This window comes from Oryctolagus cuniculus, chromosome 4 (genome assembly GCF_051225735.1).
Source record: "Oryctolagus cuniculus isolate XC-2025 breed Fujian yellow rabbit chromosome 4, ASM5122573v1, whole genome shotgun sequence".
NCBI classification, from domain to species: domain Eukaryota; kingdom Metazoa; phylum Chordata; class Mammalia; order Lagomorpha; family Leporidae; genus Oryctolagus; species Oryctolagus cuniculus.
This window is the reverse complement of record NC_142870.1, coordinates 2489872-2509031: the sequence shown is the minus strand read 5'-3', so window position 1 is coordinate 2509031 and position 19160 is coordinate 2489872. Positions and strand designations below refer to the sequence as shown.

At 57.8% G+C, this 19160-nt stretch overlaps 1 protein-coding gene across 19 annotated transcripts in view; it reads right to left on the bottom strand.

The window, feature by feature from the left end:
* HSF2BP (heat shock transcription factor 2 binding protein) overlaps nucleotides 1-19160 on the bottom strand; it is an 86020-nt gene that overhangs the window by 40322 nt on the left and 26538 nt on the right. For all 19 annotated transcript variants that reach the window (XM_089330481.1, XM_070071780.2, XM_051830140.3 and 16 more), the window contains one exon: nucleotides 12341-12458. In XM_089330481.1, the coding sequence (XP_089186607.1) occupies nucleotides 12341-12458 (118 nt within the window). The remainder of the gene's footprint in view (nucleotides 1-12340; nucleotides 12459-19160) is intronic.

Below are 19160 nucleotides of genomic sequence, written 5' to 3'. Positions count from 1 at the left end.
AGTGCTTGGGCCCTGCACCCCATGGGAGACCAGGAGAAGTACCCGGCTCCTGGCTTCGGATCAGCGCGGTGCGCAGGCCACAGCATTCCAGCCGCAGCAGCCATTGGGGGGTGAACCAACGGGAAAAGAAGGAAGACCTTTCTCTCTGTCTCTCTCTCACTGTCCTCTCTGCCTCACCAAAAAAAAAAAAAAAAAAGAAGAAGAAGAAGAAGAAGAAGAAGTCATTTCTCAAAATAGTGTACTAGTGAGTCAGGCCTTTTCTTCCAATGACAAAAAGTGGGCAAATGCTGCCCCCACCACAACACTCAGCAGAAAGCCCACAGCACATGGGACTGAGGGGCTCGAAACTGCCACCCCCCTCTTGTTCATAACCTTGAGCATTAGGAACAAGCAACGTTGACACAAGGCCCGCCGCCGCAGAGTAAGTAGATACTGGTGACTCAAAATGCCAACAACACAGGCACCGCCCCTCGACCAAAAAGCTGCTCTTTCCTCCCAGACACAGGGAGTCAGAGTGCTCCACGCCTGCTCTCCTCCCAGACACAGGGAGTCAGAGGGTGCTCCACGCCTGCTCTCCTCCCAGACACAGGGAGTCAGAGTGCTCCACGCCGGCTCTCCTCCCAGACACAGGGAGTCAGAGTGCTCCACGGCTGCTCTCCTCCCAGACACAGGGAGTCAGAGTGCTCCACGCCTGCTCTCCTCCCAGACACAGGGAGTCAGAGTGCTCCACGCCTGCTCTCCTCCCAGACACAGGGAGTCAGAGTGCTCCACGCCTGCTCTCCTCCCAGACACAGGGAGTCAGAGTGCTCCACGCCTGCTCTCCTCCCAGACACAGGGAGTCAGAGTGCTCCACGCCTGCTCTCCTCCCAGACACAGGGAGTCAGAGAGTGCTCCACGCCTGCTCTCCTCCCAGACACAGGGAGTCAGAGTGCTCCACGCCTGCTCTCCTCCCAGACACAGGGAGTCAGAGAGTGCTCCACGCCTGCTCTCCTCCCAGACACAGGGAGTCAGAGTGCTCCACGCCGGCTCTCCTCCCAGACACAGGGAGTCAGAGTGCTCCACGCCTGCTCTCCTCCCAGACACAGGGAGTCAGAGTGCTCCACGCCTGCTCTCCTCCCAGACACAGGGAGTCAGAGGGTGCTCCACGCCGGCTCTCCTCCCAGACACAGGGAGTCAGAGTGCTCCACGCCTGCTCTCCTCCCAGACACAGGGAGTCAGAGTGCTCCACGCCTGCTCTCCTCCCAGACACAGGGAGTCAGAGAGTGCTCCACGCCTGCTCTCCTCCCAGACACAGGGAGTCAGAGGGTGCTCCACGCCTGCTCTCCTCCCAGACACAGGGAGTCAGAGAGTGCTCCACGCCTGCTCTCCTCCCAGACACAGGGAGTCAGAGTGCTCCACGCCTGCTCTCCTCCCAGACACAGGGAGTCAGAGGGTGCTCCACGCCTGCTCTCCTCCCAGACACAGGGAGTCAGAGTGCTCCACGCCTGCTCTCCTCCCAGACACAGGGAGTCAGAGAGTGCTCCACGCCTGCTCTCCTCCCAGACACAGGGAGTCAGAGTGCTCCACGCCTGCTCTCCTCCCAGACACAGGGAGTCAGAGAGTGCTCCACGCCTGCTCTCCTCCCAGACACAGGGAGTCAGAGTGCTCCACGCCTGCTCTCCTCCCAGACACAGGGAGTCAGAGTGCTCCACGCCTGCTCTCCTCCCAGACACAGGGAGTCAGAGGGTGCTCCACGCCTGCTCTCCTCCCAGACACAGGGAGTCAGAGGGTGCTCCACGCCTGCTCTCCTCCCAGACACAGGGAGTCAGAGTGCTCCACGCCTGCTCTCCTCCCAGACACAGGGAGTCAGAGGGTGCTCCACGCCTGCTCTCCTCCCAGACACAGGGAGTCAGAGAGTGCTCCACGCCTGCTCTCCTCCCAGACACAGGGAGTCAGAGGGTGCTCCACGCCTGCTCTCCTCCCAGACACAGGGAGTCAGAGGGTGCTCCACGCCTGCTCTCCTCCCAGACACAGGGAGTCAGAGGGTGCTCCACGCCTGCTCTCCTCCCAGACACAGGGAGTCAGAGTGCTCCACGCCTGCTCTCCTCCCAGACACAGGGAGTCAGAGGGTGCTCCACGCCTGCTCTCCTCCCAGACACAGGGAGTCAGAGAGTGCTCCACGCCTTCTCTCCTCCCAGACACAGGGAGTCAGAGGGTGCTCCACGCCTGCTCTCCTCCCAGACACAGGGAGTCAGAGTGCTCCACGCCTGCTCTCCTCCCAGACACAGGGAGTCAGAGGGTGCTCCACGCCTGCTCTCCTCCCAGACACAGGGAGTCAGAGTGCTCCACGCCTGCTCTCCTCCCAGACACAGGGAGTCAGAGAGTGCTCCACGCCTGCTCTCCTCCCAGACACAGGGAGTCAGAGTGCTCCACGCCTGCTCTCCTCCCAGACACAGGGAGTCAGAGAGTGCTCCACGCCTGCTCTCCTCCCAGACACAGGGAGTCAGAGTGTTCCACGCCTGCTCTCCTCCCAGACACAGGGAGTCAGAGTGCTCCACGCCTGCTCTCCTCCCAGACACAGGGAGTCAGAGTGCTCCACGCCTGCTCTCCTCCCAGACACAGGGAGTCAGAGAGTGCTCCACGCCTGCTCTCCTCCCAGACACAGGGAGTCAGAGTGCTCCACGCCTGCTCTCCTCCCAGACACAGGGAGTCAGAGTGCTCCACGCCTGCTCTCCTCCCAGACACAGGGAGTCAGAGGGTGCTCCACGCCTGCTCTCCTCCCAGACACAGGGAGTCAGAGTGCTCCACGCCTGCTCTCCTCCCAGACACAGGGAGTCAGAGGGTGCTCCACGCCTGCTCTCCTCCCAGACACAGGGAGTCAGAGTGCTCCACGCCTGCTCTCCTCCCAGACACAGGGAGTCAGAGTGCTCCACGCCTGCTCTCCTCCCAGACACAGGGAGTCAGAGTGCTCCACGCCTGCTCTCCTCCCAGACACAGGGAGTCAGAGTGCTCCACGCCTGCTCTCCTCCCAGACACAGGGAGTCAGAGTGCTCCACGCCTGCTCTCCTCCCAGACACAGGGAGTCAGAGTGCTCCACGCCTGCTCTCCTCCCAGACACAGGGAGTCAGAGTGCTCCACGCCTGCTCTCCTCCCAGACACAGGGAGTCAGAGTGCTCCACGCCTGCTCTCCTCCCAGACACAGGGAGTCAGAGTGCTCCACGCCTGCTCTCCTCCCAGACACAGGGAGTCAGAGTGCTCCACGCCTGCTCTCCTCCCAGACACAGGGAGTCAGAGTGCTCCACGCCTGCTCTCCTCCCAGACACAGGGAGTCAGAGGGTGCTCCACGCCTGCTCTCCTCCCAGACACAGGGAGTCAGAGGGTGCTCCACGCCTGCTCTCCTCCCAGACACAGGGAGTCAGAGTGCTCCACGCCTGCTCTCCTCCCAGACACAGGGAGTCAGAGGGTGCTCCACGCCTGCTCTCCTCCCAGACACAGGGAGTCAGAGAGTGCTCCACGCCTGCTCTCCTCCCAGACACAGGGAGTCAGAGTGCTCCACGCCTGCTCTCCTCCCAGACACAGGGAGTCAGAGGGTGCTCCACGCCTGCTCTCCTCCCAGACACAGGGAGTCAGAGAGTGCTCCACGCCTGCTCTCCTCCCAGACACAGGGAGTCAGGGTGCTCCACGCCTGCTCTCCTCCCAGACACAGGGAGTCAGAGAGTGCTCCACGGCTGCTCTCCTCCCAGACACAGGGAGTCAGAGTGCTCCACGCCTGCTCTCCTCCCAGACACACACAGGGAGTCAGAGAGTGCTCCACGCCTGCTCTCCTCCCAGACACAGGGAGTCAGAGTGCTCCACGCCTGCTCTCCTCCCAGACACAGGGAGTCAGAGTGCTCCACGGCTGACATGTACAAGTCACTCAAGGAGAGAAGCAACTACCTTCCACCTCACCTGAGAAGAAAACACACTGCGACACAGAAATAACAAAGGAAAACACGTCCAGTACGCCAGAGCAAACTAGCAACAATAAACAAGAAAAGAGAATGATTTCAAGTGACGTCCACCACCCAGAAACTAAAATCTGAAGGAGCCAAAAGATTACCATTAAGTAATTGTGAAGGACAGAAAATAGTAATTTTCACACACACACACACACAAACACACAAACATGGGGTTTCAGAGAGAAGCAACGGGCACAATAATACAATCAGGTGTTTTCAGACCAAACAACCATTAACCAAGAACTCGCAGGGAGGAACACAACAACCAACTACGTAACACGCCTGGTGCTCTTCTTATTCTGTTTATCCATTCACTTTATTTACTTAAAGACAAAGAGAGAGATCTTCCATCTGCTGGTTCATCCCCCAAACGTCTGCATAGCAGGGGCCGGGCCAGCAGCCCCGAGTCAGGAACTGCATCTGATGCCACGTGGGTGACAGGGGCTCCAGGGCTTGGGCCACCACTGCTGCCCCCCAGCCAGGTCGGCAGGAAGCCAGACCAGAAGCAGAGGCAGGCTCCACCCGGGCAACGGGACATGGGCATTCCAGGCCACAGCCTGACCTGTGCCACAACGCCCACCCCAGCATACCTGCTTCAGATTCTCAGTCCTCTCCACCCGAGTTAGAACGCAAACATCTGAAGGTCTGTACCAGCCGTGACGCTAATCAGAGCGCTGTCAGCTTCAGCTGGTACAGAGCACTGACTAGTGCAGAAAGCACTGGAGAACACAGCCACCTCCGGGGAGAATGGAAACGCGACCCCACGGTGGAACTCTCGTGAGCACCACCCGATGTGTACTTCAGGGAGCAGTGGCCACGGTCATCCCTGATACCTGGAACAGCCACGCATTCTCCTCCTAAGATTTACTTATCTAGTTGAAAGGCAGAGTGACAGATCCTCCTTCTGTGGGTTCATTCCCGAAATGCCCATGACAGCCAGAGGCCAGGAGCTCCACTTGGGGCTCCCAGTGAGTGACCACTCCAGTCCAGGGCGCAGGAGTCCCGAGCACCGCTCAAGCCGAGCACAACACCTGCTCTGAGACAGGCCAGGTCTACACGCCCTAACCACGTGACGCCCAGAGCCGTGCAGCTGTGCGCTCCTGTGCGGTGGCAGCAGCTTCCACGCGTGTTCTTCCACACCACCTGGAGAGAACCCCTTCACTATCGTGTCCCCCGATCTAACCACAATTCACTTCTCTGTTCTCCAGCCACAAACGTGAGTTCATTTCCTCATCCGCGCTAGGACAACACAGCTGCCGTGTTTCCTGGGCAAGCATCCTGATGTTCCTACGCACAAGTGGACAGAAGAGGCCTGAGCCTCTGCCCCAGGACTGCCCGTCTCTCTGCTACCCTGCCAGCAGAGACACAGGAGAGCTCTACTGGGGCCTCCCGTCCAATCCAAAGCTTGGGACTGGTTTTTTTTTTTCAACAAGATGGAATAAAAAGTTATCTCATTATGGTTATATGGTTATAATCTGCATTTTCCTGATTACTGTCAAGACCCTATTACGGGCAGGTGTTTGAAAGAGCAGTTACTTTGCTACTGGGACAGCACACCCCTTAGCACAGTGCCCAGGTTCAAGTCGGAGCCCCACTTCCAGCTCCAGCTTCCTGCCACTGTGCGGCCGCAGGAGGCCGCAGGGGACGCCAGCTCAGTACTCTGGTTCCTCCCAGACACAGGGACCTGTGACAGCCGCGTGGCATGTGGGCTCCCGGCCCAGGCCTGGCTGTTACGGCATTTGGAGATTGCAAATCAGTCACACTTGAAGATCCCGTTCAGTTGTCGTTACGCCAGCCATGGCCGGCACTGCGGCTCACTAGGCTAATCCTCCACCTGCGGCGCCGGCACACCAGGTTCTAGTCCCGGTTGGGGCACCGGATTCTGTCCCGGTTGCTCCTCTTCCAGGCCAGCTCTCTGCTGTGGCCCGGGAAGGCAGTGGAGGATGACCCAAGTGCTTGGGCCCTGCACCCACATGGGAGACCAGGAGAAGCACCTGGCTCCTGGCTTCAGATTGGGGAGTGAACCAGCAGACAAGAGATCTCTCTGACTTTCAAATAAAATGAAATTTAGATTTTTTTTAAAAGTCAACCTTTTTTCTTTAAAAAAAAAAAAAAAGGAAAGTTTATAGGGAATGAGAGACAAGCAAGGCACACCCTGCACACAGTGGACTCTAACACTCTCCACACTGACCTTGAAAATGCTGTCAATGCTTCAACTCATCTTGTGGAATTACTTCTAGAAGCAATCAAAAAGCACTCCAACTATCCCTGCTACGTTCTGTCTTTGGGGTGGGGGGGGGCTGTGGGGGGTCAGATCTGCAGATCCAGCAGGTGGTCCCTCAGGGTGCCTGCTCCCTGAGGGTGCAGGTTTGGCCACACAGGTTTGCTCTCAGGGGTGAGCCGCTCCCTGCTCAGCTGGGGGTGAGCAGCCTTCTCCCTGGCAAAGTGGCTGGGATGAGGATAAAGCAGCAGCAACTCACTCAGGGGGCAGCAACCAGGAGAGGCCAAACCCCATGGCCTCTCCACACTCCTCCCATCTCACCCCCTGCCTGAACTAGAGCCAGCCCTGCGCAGCCCATCCTCCCCCAGCCCCTCCCTGGCAGCCCTCTCACCGTTCCTCTGGCCCTGACAGTGAACACGATGCCACTGGACAGCCCATGCCACAGCTCAGCCCATGCCACTGGACAGCCCATGCCACAGCTCAGCCCATGCCACAGCTCAGACCATGCCACAGGACAGCCCATGCCACTGGACAGCCCATGCCACTGGACAGCCCATGCCACTGGACAGCCCATACCACAGCTCAGACCATGCCACTGGCACACCCTCAGAGCTGAGGCAAGCCAGGAACACAGAATCAGATTCTGAATGAGTCATCCACAAAGATTTCAAGCTAGGGGCTGGCGCTGTGGCGTAGCCTGTAGTGCCTGTCTGCGGTGCTGGCATCCCACTGGGTGCCTGAGTCCGGGCTGCTCCACTCCCATCCAGCTCGCTGCTAATGCACCTGGGAAAGCGCAGAAGATGGCGCTAGTCCCTGGGCCCCGTACCCACGCAGGAGACCCGGAGGAAGCTCCTGGCTTCGGCCTGGCCTAGCCCTGACCATTACAGTCATTTGGGGAGTGAACTGATAAATGGACACCCCCCCCCCACTCTGCGATTCTTTCAAGTAAATAAATAAATCTTTTTTTAAAAGAAGATATTCAGGGCTGGCGCTACGGCACAGCAGGCTACGCCTCTGCTTGCAGCACTGGCTATGTGACCTGGCCCATATGGGCCCAGCTTGTGTCCCGCTGTTCCTCAGATCCACTCTCTGCTGTGGCCTGAGGAAGCAGCAGAAGATGGCCCAGTGCTTGGGCTCCGCACCCACATGAAGACCCAGGGGAAGCTCCTGGCTCCTGGCTCCAGACCGGCCCAGCTCCGGCCACTGGGAAGCAGACAGAGACCTCCCTCTCTGTCAGTCCTGTCTGAAACTCTACCTCTCACGGGAGCAGTTTCCCTTCAGTTTCAGATGAGACCCTGGCCTTTGGATGCTTGAACTGATGTTGGGCTAAGACCTGGGGACTTCGGGGCATGAAGTGAATGTGTGCTGCATTGTGTGATGGCCACAGTGGACACTACGGTGTCTCGAAGGCCCATGTGTTGGAGGCGTGGCCCCAGTCTTGTGTCAGCATGAGTGGATGAATGCTAGTGGCTGGTTCAATTACAGTGACTGGAAGGTGAGCCTAGTGGGGGGTCACGGGGTCACGGGGGGCCCTTGGAAGGCGGTTCTGGGAGAGGGTTCGCACAGCCTCTGCTCCCGCCTCTCCCTGAGGCCCTCCTGCGAGCATTCCGTCAGCTCACCAGCTGCCAGACCAGCAGCCGCCTATCTCGGAGCCACACTACGCCCTCCTTCAGGAGCGCAGGTGTTTTAGTTAACGCACAGGGAAGCTGGCCGACGCAGAGGCGAGTCTGCAGGAGGGGACGAGGAATGGCCTCCTAGAAACGGCCGCGAAGCCCTGCTTCCGAGTTCAGGCACCAAGTGCTGCAAGTAAGTAACGTTGACCACGCAGGTAATGGTGAAAGAGCAGTCCTCAGGAAAGAGGCAAGGAGAGGCCGAGGAGAAAAGGGGTTATTTATAGTATAAGAAGGTCCTGGAGTGGGCCGGCGCTGCGGCGTAGCGGGTAAGGACGCCACCTGCAGTGCTCGCATCCCATATGAGCACCAGTTCAAGTCCCGGCTACTCCACTTCCAATCCAGCTCTCTGCTGTGGCCTGGGAAAGCAGTGGAGGACGACCCAAGTCCTTGGGCTCCTGTACCCATGTGGGAGACCTGGAAGAAGCTCCTGGCTCCTGGCTTCGGATCAGCACAGCTCCAGCCATTGCAGCCAACTGGGGAGTGAACTAGTGGATGGAAGATCTCTCTCTGCCTCTCTCTGTGTAACTCTTTCAAATAAATAAATAAAACTTTAAAAAAATAAAAAGAAATAGGCCGGCGCCGCGGCTCACTAGGCTAATCCTCCGCCTAGCGGCGCTGGCACACCGGGTTCTAGTCCCGGTCAGGGCGCCGGATTCTGTCCCGGTTGCCCCTCTTCCAGGCCAGCTCTCTGCTGTGGCCAGGGAGTGCAGTGGAGGATGGCCCAGGTGCTTGGGCCCTGCACTCCATGGGAGACCAGGAAAAGCACCTGGCTCCTGGCTTCGGATCAGCGCGGTGCGCCGGCCGCAGTGCGCCGGCCGCGACGGCCATTGGAGGGTGAACCAACGGCAAAGGAAGACCTTTCTCTCTGTCTCTCTCTCTCACTGTCCACTCTGCCTGTCAAAAAATAAAAATAAAATAAAATAAAAAGAAATAAGAGAAAAGGAGGTCTCAGTTCCAGAGGATGACAGGCTGGGAGTCAGCATGAAGAGGACGGTGAGCAGAGACAGCAGTGCCTGAAGATGGGAAAGGCAACCAGCGTGCGAGTGTCAGCAAGCAGCCAAGGCCGACGGGAGGGGACTGGCTCCGGCCGACGGTGGGGACTGGCTCAGGCTGACGCGTGCTAAGACCCCAAGCGGGATTAGACACCAAACGGTCTGTACACTGCTGTCAGATGGAAGACGAGAAAACACAACAGCTCTGAAGGCATTTCCCGCCCCCGGCCCCAGCACTCAGTAAGAGCTCCTTAGGACTGAACCGCACAGAGCCCGGGGACGAGAACCAGAGATGCGAGAAGAGACCCACCCTGCTCACAAGCCTCACCCTGGCACCGGGGAAGGGACTGGTGGCCACCAACTCCGAGCTTGAACAGGCACAAGAAAAGAGCCTCAGCTTCGGGGTGCAATCGTATCTGGTGGAAGGTACACCTGCTCTTCATGGGATGTAACAAACAGGAAACTCTGATGGGGACGCAGGACACTGAGCACGGCAGGGGCAGGAGCAGGGGCAGGGGAGGGGAGGGGCAGGGGGGCAGGGCAGCAGAAGGGGTGGGGCAGGAGCAGGGCAGGGCAGTGGGAGGGGTGGGACAGGGGCAGGAGCAGGCAGGGGCAGGGGCAGGAGTGTGCAGGGGCAGGAGCGTGCAGGGCAGGGCAGGAGTGTGCAGGGGCAGGAGTGTGCAGGGTAGGGTAGGGCAGGAATGTGCAGGGCAGGGCAGGAGTGTGCAGGGGCAGGAGTGTGCAGGGGCAGGAGTGTGCAGGGCAGGGGCAGGAGTGTGCAGGGGCAGGAGTGTGCAGGGGCAGGAGTGTGCAGGGCAGGGGCAGGAGTGTGCAGGGGCAGGAGTGTGCAGGGGAAGGAGTGTGCAGGGCAGGGGCAGGAGTGTGCAGGGCAGGAGCATGCAGGGCAGGGCAGGAGTGTGCAGGGCAGGAGCATGCAGGGCAGGGCAGGAGTGTGCAGGGCAGGAGCAGGAGAGGGCAGGGCAGGGGCAGGAGTGTGCAGGGCAGGAGCATGCAGGGCAGGGCAGGAGTGTGCAGGGCAGAAGCAGGAGAGGGCAGGGCAGGGCAGGAGTGTGCAGGGCAGGAGTGTGCAGGGGCAGGAGTGTGCAGGGCAGGGGCAGGAGTGTGCAGGGCAGGAGCGGGCAGGAGTGTGCAGGGGCAGCAGTGGGCAGGGCAGGGCAGGGGCACACCCGGGGGCCAGCTTGGCAGCACCTCAGACAACGGACGTCACAGCCTCCTCCTCCAGCGCCAGCCCTCGCCCAGGCGGGCAGGGAGCCGTGGTCAAGGACACAAGGACAGTCCCTGCAGCCTCGTGTCTACCGCGCAGAACCTGCACACAGCCTCGACGCCCGTCACGCAGGGAGAGGCCGAGCGCTGGCTCTGCTGGGACGCAGGAGGCTTACAAGGAGTCCGCAGAGCAGCACCACCCGCGCTCTGACCTCGTCACGTCTGCTGCCCACACACACGGTCAGACGACGCTGAAACGACAATCTGGTTCCAGACAGGGGCGGGAACACACCTCGTCCTGCGCCGCCGGGAACGCTGCTATCACCTCCAGACGGAAGCCAGACAGCAGCCTTCCGAGGACTCTACAGGCGGGGGGGACCAGAACCGGGGGAGCCAGCAACCCGCGGAGTCCATCCCTCACAACCCCAGGCACTCCGGGCGGCCAGGGTCCCCACAGACGGCACCCGCAGGCGTCTGGTTCAGGGTGGGAAGGGGGTCTCTGGCAGTGACCACAGTGGCATGGGACCTCCCAGGCCGTCAGCAGGAGAGGAGCGCCCCTCACACGCAAAGGCCTCCGAGCCCCTGAGCTGGCTGGGGGCAGAGTCACAGCAGGGATGACCAGCAGGGTACAAACTGACAGCTCAATGGAGGGACCCCAGTACCTGCTCACAGACCCCCGGACTCATGCCATGCACACGTGTGGGCCTGATCAGAAACAGCCTCCGCAGACTCAGAACTGAGGACACAGACCCCATCCTGGTCCCAACAGCCACGGCATGGCACACATGCCAGAGTTCTGCACTGGGACTGACAATGAAACCATAAAGACTGCCACCACGCACGGCCTCACCGCCGAGCCCACCGCCACCACGCACGGCCTCACCGCCGAGCCCACCGCCACCACGCACGGCCTCACCACCAAGAAGACTGCTACAAAAACAAAAAATCACAATGTCCCAAGGGGGCCAAACAGGACTCAGATTCTTACGATGTACATTCAAAACATTCAGGGAGGACCCTGAAGGACCTGGCACACCAAGCAACAGGAAATTCTCAACTCACACGAGGAAAGACAAGAAACACCAAGGCAGGATGGCCACAGATGCGGGAAAGATGTGGCCAAGACTAGAAAGAAGGAAGTATAAGAAAGTGTTCCAAGAGGTGGGTGCTGGGCCCAGCAGGCAAACCCGGCTGACACCGCGCTCCACACCGGCCTGAGCCTGATTCATGGCTCCACGACCTGATTCTGGCGTCTGGCCAGTGCAGGCCCAGGAAGGCAGCAGTGACCATTCCAGTAACTGGGTTCCTGCCTCCCGTGTGGGAGACCTGGACTGGGCTCTCAGCTCCTGGCTTTGGCCTGGACTATTTCAGCCGCTGCGGACACTTGGGGAGTGAACCAGCATATGGAAGCTGTCCATCTCTCAAATAAATGAATTTTTTTAAAACCATGCTCCAAGAAGGAAAAGCCAGCCCTCAGAATGAGCAGTGTGACAGACAGAACTCTAAATGGCTCTCCACTAATTCCTTCCCCGACCCCTGGGACTACCAACGCATCACACCTGTTTCCGTTACCAGGCACCGGGAACGCTGCGGCTGACTGCACTAAGAGGCCGTTTATCAGCCGGTGCGTCCACCCTGAACACAGGGCCCACAGGAGCACAGCCTCTGCTGGCTGCTAGCAGACGATGCCCGAGGGAGGCCTCCTGGAGCTGCCCTGGCTGAAGACGTGGCCACCAGAGAGGGTGGATGCCCACCAGCAAGGACCAAGGCCTGGCAACACAAGACACTGGCTGCTGCCAACAGCCCGCAAGAAGATTCTCGCCCAGAGCCTCGAAAAAGACCCCAGAGAACCAGTCAAGCCTGCTCAGACACTGGAGCAGACATCAGTGTGGCCGCTGCGTCTGAGGAGGTTTCCACTCAACAATGAACACGAACACAGGTCTGGGCAGCTGGCGGTTGGGCACGGGCAGAACAATACCTGAGTCATTTGGAGATGAGGGCCCTGAGGCTAACACGACCCTGGAGCGTCACCACACAGCACCTGGCTCCCCAGGCACTCTAGGGCAGCAACACTGCTCCTGACACCACTTTCCCACGATGCTATTTAGGAGAAGGGCACACCTACACCTCCGGGCGGCCGTTCCTTCTCGTCTGCAGAACTGCTGCCAGGCTAACTGCCTTCACCTGAAGACAGGCGCAGTGCGCACGTTCTAACCCACGGGGAGACAGACTTTTTGGTACAGCCCACCGTACACTTTGAGTCTGGTGCACTGGCCCGGCTTCAGGTCTCCCAGGAGCTGCAGGATGGTGTCCAGGAGCACCCGGCTGGAGGTGACCAGGAATTCCCGACCACACGCTATGGCAGCAACATCTGCAAAACAAACAGCAACACAGCATCAGATCACTGCTGCTTCAGAATCTAGACCTTCCCAGGGCACAGTATTTGCTGCTGTTTCTCTCCTGAGATACCTAACGAAAACCCAGACAGCACAAGGGCACGCCCAAAAGCACGGCTGACAACCACAGGAGTTAGGAAAGTAGCGGGGATGTCGCACGTAGAGCAGACGCCTGTGCGGTAGGGCAGAGCACTGGGATCCGAGTGTGTCCAGCACCAGCACACTCCAGCGCGCCGGGCCAGCAGCTACAGGGAGCCCTCACGTAGGCACAGGCCCTGTCCTGGGGCCCGGCAGGAGTGCAGAGGTAGCTGTGCACGCAGCCAGCTGTCTCCAGATGTGGCCCACAGGCAGGCCGGGAGCTGGGCTCCCCTGTAACTGACAGGACGCAGCAGAGCTGACGCCAATGCCCAGGGCTGGGCAGGAAGCAGCGCCACGGCTTCCACCTTGGTCTCCGGCCACTGGCTCTGCCAGCCCTGGTCACCTGAGGCTGCCACGGCTAAAGGTGACACAGAAGGAGCACAGTGAAGCCTGAGACTACAGAGGGGAGGGCAGGGGAGAGAGAGGGAGGGGAGAGGGGGAGACCGGGAGACCCCTCCCTACCCCGGCCGCCCCACTGAGGCCTTGGGTGCTACGGGGAGCAGCGAACTGTCCCTGCTAAGCTCTGCCTGGACTGCAAACTCACGAGCAGAGCCAGTGCTGCGGAAGCCTTCACATCCCCGGTGCTTTGTTGCTCAGCAACGGGTAGTGGAAACATCACTAACACGTGTCTGAAGGAAAAAATATCGGGGCCAACGCTGTGGCGTAGCAGGTAAAGCCACCGCCTGCAGTGCTGGCTCCCATATAGGCACTGGTTCGAGTCCCGGCTGCTCCACTTCCGATCCAGCTCTCTGCTGTGGCCTGGGAAAGCAGTGGAAGATGCCCCAAGTCCTTGGGCCCTGCACCCACATGGGAGACCGGGAAGAAGCTCCTGGCTTCAGATCAGCTCAGCTCCGGCCACCCCAGCCAATTGGGGAGTGAACCAGCAGAGGGAAGACCTCTCTCTCTGCTTTTTCCTTCTCTCTGTGTAACTCCTTCAAATAAATAAATAAATCTTAAAAAAAAGAAAAGAAAAGAAAAAAAATCAGCAAAAAATATGTTGTATCATAGCAGGTCAAAACAAAATCCAGGGGCCGGCGCTGTGGCGCAGCAGATTAAAGCCCTGGCCTGATGCACCAGCATCCCATATGGGCACCAGTTCAAGTCTCAGCTGCTCCACTTCCTATCCAGCTCTCTGCTGTGGCCTGGGAAAGCAGAGGAAGATGCCCCAAGTCCTTGGGCCCCTGCACCCATGTGGGAGACCCGGAAGAAGCTCCTGGCTCCTGGCTTTGGATTGGCACAGCTCCGGCTGTTGCAGCCATCTGGGGAGTGAACCAGCAGATGGAAGACTCTCTCTGTCTCTACCTCTCTATGTAATTTTGTCTCTCAAATAAATAAAATAAATCTTCAAAAAACAATCCAATACAGCAAGCTTACTGGTGGGTGAAGCCCATGTCATTATATACGGAACTGGAACAGCAACTGCCAGTTCTGCGTCTCATTTAGTATCAATGGCTCACGTGTAAGCTACAACGTGGAGCCAGTGTGAATGAGCCCAGCACCTGTCCGCCCTCACCACTCACTCTCACTCTCACTGCAGTCTGCACTTCCCTCACTGACTCTTGGTGTACCTGGGGCACCTGGGAGTGGATCCAGGCTCAGAATGGATGTTGTTAGCACCCAGCGTGAGCAGACGGCCGCCTGGTTCCACTTTCTGTTACACTTTCCTCCATGTTCATTTCTCAGGGAACTGCTCCTAGGCTTTCCCAGAGGTAGCAGAGCAGTCACAAACTTTAAGAAATGAAGTAGTATCAATTACGTGTGCTGAGAAGGACACACAGACTGGGGACGTATTGTGAGACTTTTGCTTTGGAGTCTAACAAATTCAACTTATTTTCAGCAATAGAGATAACAACAGGGGTGGGTGTCTGGCACCGTGGCTAAGGCACCACATCCCACATCTGAGTGCCTGGGTTCAAGTCCCAGCTCCACTTCCAATCCAAGCTTCCTGCTAATGTGCACCCTGGGAGGCAGCAGGTGGCCCAAGTACTCGGGTCCCTGCCACCCACGTAGGAGACCAGACTAGTTCTAGGCTCCCGGGTTCAGCCTAACCCTGAGAGCTGCAGGTATCTGGGGAGAGACCAGCAGACAGAAGTTCTCCATCTCTGTCTCTCTCACTCTTTCCATCTCTGCTTCCAAATAAAAATAAATCATTTTTAAATAATGATAAGCATAAGGACACAAAGATCAATGGTAGAACTGAGAGTCCAGAAATAAACCCTCACATTTATGGTCAGTTAATTTTCAAAGATGCCAAAATAATTTCGCAGGGGAGACATGAACAATCTTTTCAAGAAACGGGGTCAAGACAACTGAACATCCATACCTGAAGGGGTTACGTGGACTCCATACTGCACACCACTAGAAAATTAGCTCAAAACATGTAAGAGCTAAAACTATAAAATCCTTAAAACAAAACATAGTGTGAGAGGCCAGAGCCATGCCATGACAGGCTTCTCACAAGACAAAAAAACTGACTAGGCCCAGGATGGGCCTGGTGTGAGAAGAAGAAACCTGACACCGGGCAGTCCTTGGTCTGGTCCGCAGGACCAGGTGGAAGCAACCAATAAGGTGGGCCGTCCTTGTCCTGCAGGGCCAGGGGAAGGAAGGAATGCGGAGGTAATACTTGTTTGCCTGGGAACTATCCCCCCCCCCCCCCCGGAGAACACAGAGAAGGGGGTCTTGGTCTCCCAGCACTACACGGAACGGGAGGTCAGGCCCCAGCATGCTGGACCTACAAATAAAGTCCCTTTGTTCTTTGCATTACGGTGAGTCTTGCTGGTTCTTTCTATCTGGGCAATCCGGAACACAACAATAGGAATAAATCCTCATGGACACGGAATGAGACAACGGCCGCTTAGACACAGGAAAAAATACAACTGAAGAAAAACAGATACAGTCTGGATATAATCAAGCTAAAATGTCTGTGCTTCAGGACACTATCAAGGAAGCAAACAACTCCTGGGGGAGATGAAATATTTGCAAATCACGTATCTGAGAAGAGACTGGAATCCAGAATACACAAAGAACTCGCAAAACTCAGTCATCCAGAACAACAGCTCAGTCAGAGCAGGCAACAAAACCTCCCTGGGCGGCACTCTGAAAATGCTCTCAGCACCCCAGGACACACACGGGCAGAGAGCCGATGTGATCCAACCACGACTGCTGACGCCTGTGCAATCCACGCACCGCCCACAACCCAGAGTGATGAGTGAGCGGCCCAGCGAGGTGTGCGGAGGCCCCTCCAGGAGACGGCCTAAACCCCTCTGAAAGAGCAACCAAGATGTTCCACCGGGAGTTTACTTTCCACAAAGCCCCCACCACAGCAGCACTGGAAGAGGAAGCAGAAGGCCACGAGAGATGAAAAGGCAGCTGAAGAAGACACAGCAGACATTCTGCTAATAAAGTGAAATACTGGGGCTGGCGCTGTGGTGTAGCGAGTAAAGCCTCCACCCGCAGCACCCGCATCCCATATGGGCACCGGTTGAAGTCCCGGCTGCTCCACTTCCGATCCAGCTCTCTGCTGTGGCCCTGGGAAAGCAGTGGAAGATGCCCAAGTGCTTGGGTCCCTGCACCTGCGTGGAAGACCCGGAAGCTCCTGGCTCCAGATCAGCACAGCTAAGGCCGCTGCAGCCATCTGGGGAGTGAACCAGCAGATGGAAGACTCCTCTCTCTCTCTCTGCCTTTCCTTCTCTCTCTATGTAACTCTTTCAAATAAATAAATAAATTATAAAAAAAAAAAAAAAAGAGTGAACTATTTTCCTGCAGCTCTGCAAGAACAAACTGTTACCGGAGAAATTGCAGCGTTCTTGTCTTCGCACAACAAAGAATTCAGGCGTGAGACAGAGAGTAGTGGGAGGTAAAACAGCAAGGTTTATTAGGGAAGAGACATCCGTAAGAATGGATGGGCACCTCTCCAGACAGAGCCTAAGAGAGTGTCCAGTCACTCGGACTGGGGGCGGGGGGCGGGGAGAAAGAGCAAAGTTACATGGTTGAGTGGAGAGATTACACCTGGGCAGACCAGGCGGCCAACTCAGCATAGAGGCAGAGGGCTGAGTGCGCAGTCTAGTTGAGGCTGGGGGTTTTTAAGGAGATGGGTCTTGCTTCCCCACCTCTGCTCCTCTTGGAACAAAGGGCTTTTTGGATGTAAATAGAAAAACTTCTATCTAAGTTTTCCCCTGAAGGTATCAGACAGGAGGAGCCTAGCTGGCGCCATCCTGGGTTCAGAGGAAGGGTGAGCAGGACCCCCTGGAGAATGGGGCTCCGGAGCAGGGTGTTTGAGATGCAGATACTGGGGTGCATCTGGGAGACTGTGGAAGATTTGTCAGGCAGAAGGGGCGGGGCCCCCACCTGGCAGGTCATCAGGTAGAAAGGGGCAGGGCAGGATGCGAATACCGGGCTGCCCCTGGAACATTGTCAGCAGATGCAGATGCTGGACATAGACGTCTTCTCTTTAGGCCTTTATGTCACACACACATAAGCTCATAACTGACTTCCTACCTAACAGCTGCGCCCACTCGGCCCTGTGGGCTCACTCCGCGGCGTTCGCACGCCACCTCCTCTTTATTGCGTTCATCTGGAAACCTCTAGGGCTGGTCAGGCTTCACTCCTCACTGAGAGAGGTCTGGAGGAAAAACGCCAATCCCATGAAACACCAATTTACCACACAGGCCATACTCCACCAACCAAAGGAAGGGAATTATCTAAAGAAACTTACACATTATCCAAGACCAACCACCAAAAGACAGAGTATCTGTGGTTGGGTACGGCGCTGTGGCGCAGTGGGTTAAAGCCCCGGTCTGCAGCGCCAGAATCCCATATGGGCGCCAGTTCTAGTCCCGACTGCTCCACTTCCGATCCAGCTCTCTGCTATGGCCTGGGAAAGCAGTGGAAGATGGTCTGAGTCCTTGGGCCCCCGCACCCACGTGGGAGACTGGGAAGAAGTTCCTGACTCCTGGCTTTGGATCAGCACAGCTCTGGCGGTTGCAGCCATCTGGGCAGTAAACCAGAAGATGGAAGACCTCTCTCTATCTCTACCTCTCTCTGTAACTCTATCTTTCAAATAAATAAATATTTAAAAAAAAAAAAATCTGTGATGAACAGGATGTTGTAGAGAACAGATGTGCTGAATTAATTAAGACCACCGTGTGACTGGACAAAACCAAACGTCAGAATCCTGCAGTGACGTCAGACTCCTGCAGCGACGTCAGAGTCCTGCAGTGACGTCAGAATCCTGCAGTGACGTCAGAGTCCTGCAGTGACGTCAGAGTCCTGTGATGATGTCAAAACTCCCGCTGACCACCACCTCGAGTATCTTCAGGCACCACAAACCCTCTACGACATGCAGGAAAGGTCAGCCCATGCTCCAAGCAGTGGTTCTCAAACTGGCCAGGGGGGCCGAGCTCGGAGACACTCGTGGCTGCCACACCTGGTTGCTACCAACATCCTGGAGCAGAGGCCACAGATGCGGTCTGGCATCACACAGTGCACAGCAGCCCCTGAGCCAAGGCCCAGACACACTGCAGGGACAGGACCGCACGCACGGCAGGAGGACCCCTGCCTGTCTGAGCCTGCCCCTCAGTCCAGGCGTCAAGACTTAAAAGCTGCCTTGTCCAAAGCAACCACAGTGCAGCTGAGCTCAGCCAAGTCGGAGGCCTCGTGTGAGGGCACCACAAATGCACACGCCCTACTGCCAGCTACAAACAGTCCCCAGTGTACCAGCCCACTTAGACCCTGGCTTCTCTCCCTCCCACGTGACCCAGCACACGGCCCTGGGGTCAGTGTCCACGCGGTGACCTCTGACCACCAGCGAGCGTCCCTGTCCAGAGACGCCCTGGAAGACACTCATGCGGCGGAGCTGCCTGGGTCGAGGCAGCCCATCTTCCTTTCCACAGGCCTCCACTGACGCCTGGCTGCCACCTGCTGCCTACAGTCTGCTGCCTAGAGATGATCTGACATGATCCAGAGACAGCTCACAGTGCTCAGACTGGGAATCAGCTCTCCACGAAGCGACGCGACACCCCTGCCTCTGGGAGCTGCAGCGCCGTGACGAGCGCCCACCCGGGCTCTGAGGACGTGTCCTGCAGCTCAAGCCACCCAGAACCAAATGGTTCCAAGAACCAATACTTCCAGAAGAGTCTGTTCTGGACACGGGGAAAACAGCACCAGAACACCAAATGACGCAGCCACTGTGGGAAACACTGGAGGCAGCGCGAAAGCTCACCAGTCTCCACGGACCCTGGAGCACACGCCTGAGACCACACAGGTTCTCCTCAACTGGGGCGCCCCAACTCCCAGCAGGAGTGCGCCTACCAGCAGCCCCCACGCCTGCGCCGACTACCCCCCGGACGCCAGAAGACCTGCAGGACCAGGCTCAAACTGGCACCTTCCTTCCCCTCCACAGAACCACACAGACTAAACCATCATCTGGCACCAGATTCTTCCCAGAGGCCACAGGTGCAAGACTCCAGGGCCGCTCACGGCAGCAGGGCTGGACAGGGCGCCTCACTGCGACCCCTCCTCTTTGTGTGGGGGAGGGATGG